The sequence below is a fragment of the Rhodamnia argentea genome, chromosome 3 (genome assembly GCF_020921035.1).
Source record: "Rhodamnia argentea isolate NSW1041297 chromosome 3, ASM2092103v1, whole genome shotgun sequence".
Lineage (NCBI taxonomy): Eukaryota > Viridiplantae > Streptophyta > Magnoliopsida > Myrtales > Myrtaceae > Rhodamnia > Rhodamnia argentea.
The window spans coordinates 18,121,847-18,132,712 of NC_063152.1; the positions used below are offsets into that span (position 1 = coordinate 18,121,847).

The window sequence follows — 10,866 nt, forward strand, 5'->3', positions numbered from 1 at the left end:
TCAAAACATTATCATTCTACTTATCTGAGATTGTCGACCACCCTAGCCGAGGCCAACCGCCGTTATCATCCACGACCGCAACTCGACCGCCATCATCGTGCGCCGCCCTAGCCGACCGCTTTAGCCATTCAGCCCCGCCTTTCACCCATTAGGCCGTTGTTCGCCTCGTTCGCCCGATCGTTTGACTGTTCATTCATTGAATCGAGGCAAATGAAATTCTAACTTTTATAGTTTTTTTGGATTGAAGGTAAAATCATTTGTCAATAGTTTTTTTTTTATGCCTTCAATATACTTTAATCGGAGAATGCCTCTGCTTACGAGCTTGAGATGCCTCGGAGTGAGATGCTGCGTGAGTCTATTCCCGAGGATAGCACACCCGCATGAGGTTCATCCGCGAAGGAACTAAAGTTGCATTGCATACAAATTCACAAGTTTATGAAAGAAATCTTATACTTGAATCGCTTGTTATGCATGCATTTGGATTCATGAATTGTTGATGTAGTATTTTGATTTCAATACTACTTTCTATTGGATTAGACGTTTATTCACAGAGAGGTTGAGCTCACCCCTCGTGGGATAACTATTTTTCATATTAGCGTAGCTAACTAGTTATGTTGGCAGCAAGGAGTAACTTACGGATGTTAGCGGTGATGATGAAGCTATTGAGGGCCGTTAGGCCAAAGTAGTTATCGTATTTTGTGATGCTCCCGGAATCTTTGAACTTTTGTAAAGAATTGGTTAATGATATGTTAAAATCAAATATTTATGCTCTGGGTGTTTTGTTGTTAACGCATGTTATCTGGTTAGGAAAATCATGAAAGGCCATACCCTTTGTATAGGCATGCTTGCGGTCATGTTTGTTATGCACTTGTGCCCGTATGGCTGATCGATTTGATTTAGAGCTTCTGCATGCACCATTGATATAACAAAAGATTAAAGTAGACAACGTAAACCTTAGTCGCGAGCAGTTTGGTATGGGACGTTCCGCCGGCCTCGTGTGGATTGAGGACGCGACAATGACGAACCGCTTGGGTCGCTACAATTATAATCTTTGTTAATTCACCACCTGTGGGTGTATGAAAAAACTTAGATTAGATAATCCTCAACCATATGCTATACATGTATCTCTCTATACAACAATACACAATTATCTTCTTTGGGAGTATAATAATGCATTAGAATAGAAGACATCCCACTATAATATGAGATCATAATTTCTCAAACTCAACCGAGTGTGCCACTTTAGCAATCATAATCCAATTGAATTTTCGAAACTAGGATATAAACTTTATATTTCACAATATTACATGGCATGCTAACTTACATTGATCCAATTAATAATACATGTTGAATAATATGCACGTAATTTTAGAATTGAAAATAAGAGCAATTATTCACAAAATTACATGCCATGCTAGCTTACATTGATCCAATTAACAATACATGTTAAATTATATACATGTAGTTGATAAAATATACTCTGTACAATCTGTATGTGGTACTTACATGTGAGCTTGCACTTGTACTTCGAAAATCATACAGAAATACATAGAAAAATACAAAAATACCCCAAACAATATATGTATTTAGGGTTCTATAGGTATTTTCCATTCATAAAAGCATCAACCATGTAATATAAATATACCACATGGTATAACAGAAGCATAGGAGCATGTCGATACTTGAAACTCCTTGATCGGACAAGCCACGCGCTACCAATGTCCTTAGCACGTAAAGCCCACGTGCGGACGCATACAATGCGTGGACACGTGCAACGCATGTGTTCTAACCACCAATGGTTTACAAAATCGGTCCAACCTATTTTTCCGATCCAACCGTTGCCCCTTGCTTGACCAATTGAATCGGGTTACCAAAGGGCTTGAGTCAAACAATCAATGGAGTTAATTTGGGTCTGACCCCAAGTTGCTATGACATCTGCTAACGTCAACCTACACGTGCCTCGCAAGTGCAGGTCAAGTCTCGCGCGTGGGTCTCTCTCGGGTGTGGGGCGCCATGCTCCCGATGGCCGGCGGCACGTTCGACTCCCTCCGGTGGCGATCTTTACATGGTTTTACTTGTCTCATTGAGTAATTTCTGAATATGTGATCAAATTTCACTTTTACCGAAAATAAAAAAAAATTTAAAAAGCTAAAACTTGATTTCGTGACCTAAATTATGGTGGCTTTGATACCACATATAAGCTACGATTATTAACTCAAGCAGTGCCCTAAGATCTCCATAATCAAATACGCATATCACAATTATCAAGTAAGAGGAATTTATATACTTTATTTAGGATCCATTGTTCTTGATGCGGAATAGTGATGATCCGATGCTCAAAAGCTTTTCCTCTATAACCCCCTTGATTCATCGGCTTCAATGAGAGTACCCTCACGTATCGTGTTTTATGGCAACTTTTCATGTGAGGTTACGCGAGCATTCTAGTTTAGAGGAGGGATTTTAGCTCTATTTATAGAGTTTGTAACATACCTCTCATTACGGATAATGTTTAACTCGGTCCACATTATCCAACCCTATAATGAACTAATTAAGACATTTTATCTTCAAGAAATCTTGTCTCTTTACTTTATTAGACCAATTAATAATTACTATATTAAGTAAGTTAACCCACAATAAAGAAAACTCTTACGGCTGAGAGAGGAGGAGATTGGCTTGCTAATACTCCACGATTCCGTTGGACCGCCCAGGAACCGGATCGAATCGGTCGGTTCGAAATGGTTCCAAGATTAGGTGGTTTGATTCTCGATTCCTAGGTAAGATAGGATTGGATCGGGAACCGATAATCCCAATTTATATCTGACTTTATTATGTCTTGGGCAGAAATCAAACATGGATATAATAAACTTTATCATATTCTAACTTTTATCTTGACTACTAAATGTAGCCTAACTTCTTATCTCACGATATTTTCTTTATAATAAGGAAAAAATAGGTAGCGGCTACTATTGGTCAAATTTTGGGCATGATATTTTGGAACTACATAAGTTATGTCTACTAAACTAGTTTACAAAATTAATTTACCAAATAATGTGACTATTAAATAAATTTTCCCTACATCATTAGCCCTTTATTGGAAAAAAAAAACTCGAACACGACTTTAAAATTGCCGAATTATCTGATAAAAAAAATATCTCTTGCAATCTTCCAAAAAGAATGGGGAATATCAAGATTTTGATTTTCATATGTCGTTTGATACATTTATTGTCTTATAATTTGATCAAATCTTCCCTTATGAACTGATTTTTAGTATTTTAGAATCTAGAAAGCTTTCTTAGATATTTAAGTAATTAAATTCTAGATAGTATTTCGAAAGATTTTATTTACTTTATTGAATAGTTTTTTTAACTATTTTTATGAGGATCTTTAGGATTTTTGGGCTATATATGTTTTTATCGGTTTTCTTTATAATGAGTTTATCCTTTGAATTAAAACAAAGTTAAAGGCACGCTTGTTTCATGAAAAACTGAAGATTTGAAAAAATATTTTTTAGAAAAATGATCATTTATATCGCTTACAAAAATAATTGAACGAAAAATATTTTCATCATCCATGAACGAATGAAGTTTAGGAGGTCTATAAAACGGCGATTTGAATGCATACCACCGATCCGGTTGGGAGGTCCACTATACGTCGTGTGGTCCAAGGTGTATAGCTTTCTTTGTCCAGCGCACCTCTCTCCCAATTTGGGAGGACACCTGGAGTGTCATAACTTGTTTTGGGGTTTACTTGAGTTCCATAATTTTTTTTTTACTCACTTAAGTAGTACAACTTTTAAAAATTGATCACTTGAGTGCCATCAATGATTTTCCTAAGTGAAAATCCGATGTGGATGTCGAAAAATCTGACGTGGCATCTTTGGAACATTTTTTTAAAATTTTTCAATGTTTTCTACAATTTTTTAATATTATTTTTTAATTTTGATTTTTTTTTCTTTTGTTCTTTTCTTTGTATTTTTTTTTTCCATCGGCAGGCGAGGGTCACCTTCGCTACGAAAACTTTGCCCAACCACCTAACTGGCCATGAGTAAGGCGTGAAGTCCCTTGCGAGATCTGGGCAAGTGGGGGTGTCGGAATCAAATCGAAAAACCGAAATGAACCGAAACCGAAAATAAAACCGAACCGAAATTTCATATATTTTTGGTTCGCTTCAGTTTTTTATTCGAATAATGGAAAATAACCGATTTTCTCTTTCGGTTCGGTTTATTTTGCTTTAATTCGGTTCGGTTAACCGAACAATAGCATTTCTCCCGAGATCTTGTCTTCTCATTCTAGCATTTAATTTTCTCTCATCTCTCTCTCTCCTCTCTCTGCTAAACCCTTTTGTCTTTAAAATTTTAGACTTCGCTTTTACGATGTTCCTAGCTCGCTTCCAGATTCAAGCTCTCCGCCGTCGACGGATGGACCGCTCGAATTCGGACCCGATCGCCATCGTTTCTCAGTAACACCCGCCTAGATTCTGCCTCTCAATCGCGTCCCTGGAGCCATGGCTAGGGCTCACGGCAACTGGGAGAGGATGGTTAGGGCGTTGAGGAGGGAGCAGCCCGGGAGTGGCCGTCCGCTTGAGCTGACTTTGACTTAGTGAGGAGGTGATTGTGGTGGCCATCGAAGACTGTCAGATTTCGAGGGTTTTTCTCAGGTGGAGAGGATGAGGAAGAAGACGCCGCCGGGGGGTGGGGTGGGGTGGTAGGGGTGGGGGTGGTGGGGGCGAAGGAGGGGGAGGAGAGGATAGGAATTGAAGGGTCCAGAATGGGCAAGGTATTTTTCTGGTCCAGGTCGTTCAGTTTCATTCAATGCAACTATAAAAAGAAGAGAGAAAACCGAAAATCCGAACCAAACCGTACCATACCGAATCGAATTTTTTATTCGGTTTATATTCGATTTGAATAATAATTCGGTTCGGTTCAGTTAATTACCGTATTGATCCGGTTCGATTCGGTTTTTCAATACGGTTCGGTTCGATTTTTTAAAAAAACCGAACCGAATCGAACCGAACCATTGACACCCCTATGGGCAAGAGCCTGCCGGCCTTGGGCAAGGTGGCCCTCGCTTGCCGTCGGGGTCGTCTCCCCTCTCTGAACCTTCTTCCACCCACATACTACAGGAACTGTCCTATCGAAGTGAGGCCATTCTAGTCATACGAAGATGGAAACCCACGGCCAACGACAGATTTACGCCTCTGACCGGATGGGTCCAGGTCTAAACAATCTTTTGGGCGAAAAGTCTTCAACCTCTTTCTCTCTCTCGCTCGCTACTTAGATCTTTGCACAATTCGGTGAGCTTACGGCAGAGGAGCCACCGGGGGTGCGAATGTTTTAGCTATCTCGATCGTCTCGCAATTCGTTTTCACGTGCCCGTGTTGGCCCAATGACCGGCAACGGTCACCTCGCCCAAGGCCGCCGAGGCCGGAAAGGGCCTTGTCCGGATCCGCCGAGGGACTTCGCGCCCTCGCTCGCGGGCGGCAAGGCCCCGTATGCCTTCGCCCGGGGCCGTCACGTTCCCACCAGCCGAGAGGCGAGGCTGCCCTCGCCCTTGAATGAGAGTTTCGTGGCGGGAGAGGGTCACCGGTGACCCTCGCCGGCCAAGGGGAAAAAATAAAGAAACAAAGTAAAACAAAAATGGAATTTCCGGACAAATAAAATAACAATAAAAAAAATCTTCGTGTAATTGAAAATAAGTAAAGTAATAACAAAAATTTCACGTAGGTGTACTCAAGTGATCAATTTTATTTCGATGTGGTACTTAATTGAGCCAAAAAAATTTTACTCCAGCCGTCCTCCCCCAAATTTGAATATCCAGCAATTGAGCCAAATACAGATGACCAAACGACAACAGTGCTTTGATTATATATAGTTCGGTAACGCTCTTATGCTCAAGTAGCTATTGTACAATCTCTTTTTTTCTTTCTTTTTTGGTTCCCAATCGCTACACTAAACATAATCTAACTAGGAAATCGACTAATAATTCCTGGACTCGCTCCCAATCTTAGGCAGATCCTAGTGTTAACGAACAATAATCAAACCAGCGGGCAACTCGGGCAGGCTCTCAAGTTTGTAGCATCTGGAGATGTCGAGCTTCTGGAGACGAGAAAGGCGGGATAGACATGCAGGTAGGGCGCAAATCTGAGTGTCGGACAGGTTCAGGATTGCCAAGGATGACGATCCACAAATCTCATCAGGGACCATCCCTTCTAAATTCCGGCACAAGGAGAAATCCATCTCTTCCAGCTTCTCCAGATTCAGTACAGCTCTGGGGAACTCCCTTATGAAAGTACGCCTCATCCGAAGCACTTTCATATCTTTCAAATCCTTGACTGACGTTGGTAACTTGTTAATTGCAGTGCTCGATAAGTCCAGCACTTGCAGTGACGTGAGCTTCCCTATTCCATCTGGAAGGTCGATTAGCCTCTCGCAGTTCTTCAGAGACAGTGTTTCCAGTTGTTCCAGCGATCCAATGGGCTCTGGGAGGGTAACGATATCACTGCCGTCTAGAGCGAGATATGTGAGAGACTCTAAGCACCTGATCAAATCGGTTATTTCAGTCAGGTGTTTACAATCACAGGCACTGGGAGTTTTGAGCTTCCTCATGGAACCTTCTTGGAAATCAATCCGAGTGATGGAAGTTCCATCGATCACCAGCTCTTTCAAGCCTGTCATGGGACCAAAATCTGGCAATTCACTGAGGCAACTGCATCCCTTCAAGTTCAAATATACCAACTTCGTCAGATTACCAAATGATGGATGGATAACTGCTAATTTAGAGCAGCCTTCCAGAATAAGTCTTTCCAGCTCCATTGAAGCTGGAAATTCGGAGTGGCAATCAATTGGGCACAACCAGTTAGTCTCAAAACTTTCAGTTTTCTTGCCTGCAAGATAAAATAGGACATGAGAGTTCGTGTTTAGTTCCAGGGAAATATGTTGTTGAAACAAAGAAGAAAAAAATGCATGAACATAGTAAATTGATTCAATACCTCCTCAAGCAGCTTCCAACCACTGCAGTCTTTGTTGACCTGGCTCCACGACAAATCAAGAACCACCAAATTTTGCAAACCCAGATTTAGCGTTTGAAAGTCAATATTCTTAGGCCACCCCGGCCAATCAAGCCACATTAAGCTGGAAAGACGATCCCCAAAGTTTCCCTGACTATTGACCCGATCAAGATTGAGGAAGCCGAAGTTCTCTAAACCATCAAATTGATCACAATCAAAACTGGTATGCCCTTCGGATCCGTCACCAAACTCGAGCCCAAAGGGTCCAACTTCCCCAGTACCCTATCAGCCAAGCAAAACGAAATTAACTTAAAAAGATTGAGCTGTCTTTTAGCATCACACATGATGAATTAGTGAACGAAAGGAGCCAATAACAGTATCAGCCGGCATCTATAGAAGAAAAGATGTGGTGCAGTGATCGCAAAAGTTACCTTCCTTCTTTTTAGCACACGCAGTGCTTTGTCGTCCCACAGCCTACTGCGCTTGTAAGGTTTATCTTGGTTTTGATTCCTGACAATTTCCCGGCCAAAATTCTTCAGGATTTCATGCATGCCTAGTTCATTATCCTCTCCGATTTTTACCAAAGAAGCGGCAATAAGAGCTAGAATCGATTTAGAAGGAGAGTAGTTACAGTCATCCCACATGTAATAGGGGATTCTATTGTCCTCTCCGATGAAGAAGCATGCTATATCAAGGAATATCTGTCGTTCTTCATCATTTAGGTTGCCATAGCTCTTCGCCAAGGCTGCTATGACTTTGTCATGAGGAGCAATTTCCAATGCATCCAATGTTTCCCTCCAAACTGCCTCCGAGTCTACAAGGTAAAGAGATGAACCTACCACCTCGAGTGCTAAAGGAAGCCTGCCGGTAGCAGCAACAATATTTCTTGACAGATCCTTGAATTTCTGAGGGGGAGAATCCGCTCCAAAAGCATGCCTGCAGAATAATGTCAGAGCTTCATCTTTTTCCATCAGTCCAAGGACAAAAGTTTCCGCACCATCAATGTTCTTAAGGACATCCTTTCTTTGGGATGTCACAATGACCCTGCTCCCCAGACCAAGCCAATCAAGCTTTCCGACTAATTTGCTGAGCTGTTCATGATCTTTCACATCGTCAAGGAGGAGGAGGATCTTCATTCTTTTAAACCTGTTCCGAATAAAGATCAGAGCTTCATCAGAACAATTGAACTTGTGGGCATTTCCATCACCAAGGTCGGAAATTAGTTGCTTCTGCGCAGACAGGACATTGCCATGTTCGATTTCAGCTTGGATCTTCCCAAAAAAGCTATGACCATCATACATATGACGAAGTTGATGATAAATATATTTCGCCAGGACAGTCTTACCCACCCCGGCGATGCCAGATATTCCTAACACCTTTTCACGTGTGTCCCCTATTTTAACTGCTTGCCCATTGCGGTAGTCAACGTCCATCTTCTCCATTATGCGTTTCACATGAGCATCGACTCCGACTAACTGTTTTGGCACAATTAGGTCCTCCTTGTTCAGCTTCTGCTCAACTTCATGGACTATTTCATTCATGAGATTGAAATGATCCCTGCCAAATGTAAATGGGATAAAAAGGACAGGGAAGAGAAGGAATCAAAGCGCGATATAATTGGATAGGATTCAAATCTAGGTAATCTCAATGCAAAAGTAGTGAGATACATGAGAAAAGTAATTTCAGACCAGAGCGTGTCATGGAAAATTACCCTTCATTGTTTTCACAGAGATGGTGTCCGGCCATTCTTCCAATTCGATTGAGAGCAGACTTCCAGAAGCCAATGACCGTGGCATCGCTGCCGGAATCATTGTGCTCACGCATTGACCTCGCGAACGGGCCCTTGCAGTGGCGTACATCCGACGGGTCGACATAGTAGAAGATAGGGATAATGGTGTGACTCTCACTATCCTTCCACTTCAACATTTGCTCCAATTCCATGAGGCAGCTCTTGCTGGACACGTAGTCCTCGGAGATGACGGCTATTGATAACTTGGACTGACTGATCACAGCAATCAGCTCGTCGTTGAGATCATTGCCTTTCGGCAGGTCAATCTCGTCTATAAAGACATCAATGCCAGCTCTAGTCAACATCATGTGCAGGAATTTCGCAAAGTTCCAACGTGTGTCCGGTCCTCTGAAACTCAGGAAAACGTCGGGGGGTGGTCGTCTAGACATAGATGAGGAATGACTGGCGACGTGACTATTGTCCATTTTCAGTCCACTATCAGGAAATATCTGCCGTTCATTTCTTATCTAGGTTGGTATGGCTCTTCTCCGAGGCTGCTTGGACTCTCTTATGAGGAGCTGCTTCCAATGCAGTCAACGTTTCCCTCCACACTTTCTTTGATTTTACAAGAAACAGAGATGAACCTATCGCCCTGAGCTCTAAAGGAAGCCCGGCAGTAGCAGCAACGATATCTGAGGACAGTTTCTCGAATTCCTCGAGGGGAGAATCCGTTCCAAAAGCATGCCTACAGAACAATTTCAGAGCTTCATCTTGTTTCATCGGTTTGAGGACAAAACTTTCCGCACCATCGATGTTTCTAAGGACGTCTTGCGTTTGGGATGTTAGAATGACCCTGCTCCCGGGCCCAAGCCAATCAAGCTCTCCTACTAATTCACCGAGCTGTTCATGATCATATACATCGTCAAGGAGAACAAGGACCTTCCTGATGCAAAAGTTGTTCCGAATATGAAACAGAGCTTCCTCAGAAGAATCAAACTGTTTGGCATTTCCTTCATCAAGGTCGGAAATTAGCTTGTTCTGTACAGACACGATGCCGTGATGTTTAATTTTGGCTTGGATCTCCCCAAGAAAGCTGCAGGCATCGAACAGATGATAAAGTTGATTATAAACACATTTGGCCAGAACTGTCTTACCCACCCCGGGGATGCCATATATTCCTAACACTTTTTGACGTGTGTCCCCAATTTGAACCGCCTGCCCATTGCGAACGGCAACGTTCAGCTTTGCCATTATGCCTTGCACATGAGAGTCAACTCTGACTAATTGTTTCGTCACAATTAGGTCCTGCTTCTTCAGCTTCTGCTGAACTTGGTCAACAATTCGCTTTGCGATTTCGCCAGGAGACCTGCCAAATGTATATGCAATAAGAAGGACATGGAAGAGGAGGATTGAAAGCGGAAGAATGCCCATTTGTGCATGATGCTGCCGCTGGTCATTGTTATAGTAACGAATGTGTAATTGGATGTCTTAAACCTAGTTAATTTTAACGCAAAAGCAGGCAAGATACATGAGAAAAGTAATCTCAGGCCAGAGCGGGTCACGAAAATTACACTTCACTTTTTTCGTGGAGATGGTGTCCCTCCAACTCGCCGATCCGACGGAGGGCAGACTTCCAGGAATCAATGACACTGTCGCTGACGCCGCGCTCCTTGTGCTCCACAAAGGAGCTCGCGAAAGGGCCGTTGCAGTCGCGTACATCTGACGGGTCGACATAGTAGAAGATGGGGATGATGATGCGATTCCTATTGTCCATGCCCTTCACCATTTGCCCTAATTCAGTGAGACAGTTCCGGCTGGACGCGTACTCGGAGATGATGGGTATTGATATCTTGCAGTGCTCTATCACCTGGATCGGCTGTTGGTAGTTTTCTTTGCCTCTCTCCAGCTCTTCCTCATTCCTAAAGACGCGAATCCCAGTATCACTCACCATGGTGTACAGAAAATCCGCGAAGCCCCTGCGCATCTCCGGCCCTCTGAACCTCAGGAACACTTCGTGGGGTGGCTGTCTGGACATTGATGAGGAACGATCGGTAACGTCACTAAAGTCCATAGCTTGTTTGTGCACCGGAACTTTGATAAAACGGACGAAGGAGATCTCCCGTGGCTGGGCG

General features: G+C 42.7%; 3 protein-coding genes across 4 annotated transcripts in view; all 3 read right to left on the reverse strand.

Annotated features, from left to right (window-relative positions):
• The window catches only part of LOC115731629 (disease resistance protein Roq1-like), a 105,765-nt gene extending 95,226 nt beyond the window's left edge, over positions 1-10,539 (reverse strand). Inside the window, exons 1-3 of one of the 2 annotated variants that reach the window (XM_048275826.1) lie at positions 10,306-10,539; positions 9,893-10,100; positions 9,232-9,772 (exon numbers count right to left, since the gene is read on the reverse strand). In XM_048275826.1, the coding sequence (XP_048131783.1) occupies positions 9,251-9,772; positions 9,893-10,100; positions 10,306-10,520 (945 nt within the window). In that variant the 5' untranslated portion in view covers positions 10,521-10,539 and the 3' untranslated portion in view covers positions 9,232-9,250. Of the gene's footprint in view, positions 1-9,231; positions 10,101-10,228 lie in introns of those variants that run through there. The other variant, XR_007197771.1, reaches the window with a different exon arrangement.
• On the reverse strand, positions 6,020-8,725 carry LOC125314126 (disease resistance protein RPV1-like). The gene is made up of 3 exons (XM_048275604.1): positions 7,437-8,725; positions 7,008-7,287; positions 6,020-6,882 (listed from the first exon to the last, which is right to left on the reverse strand). The coding sequence occupies exons 1-3, from the start codon at positions 8,544-8,546 to the stop codon at positions 6,020-6,022; spliced, it is 2,253 nt and encodes a 750-aa protein (XP_048131561.1). The 5' UTR covers positions 8,547-8,725.
• Positions 8,713-9,219, reverse strand: LOC125314127 (disease resistance protein L6-like). The gene has a single exon (XM_048275605.1). The coding sequence runs from the start codon at positions 9,217-9,219 to the stop codon at positions 8,713-8,715; it is 507 nt and encodes a 168-aa protein (XP_048131562.1).
• Positions 10,540-10,866: the final 327 nt, after the last annotated feature.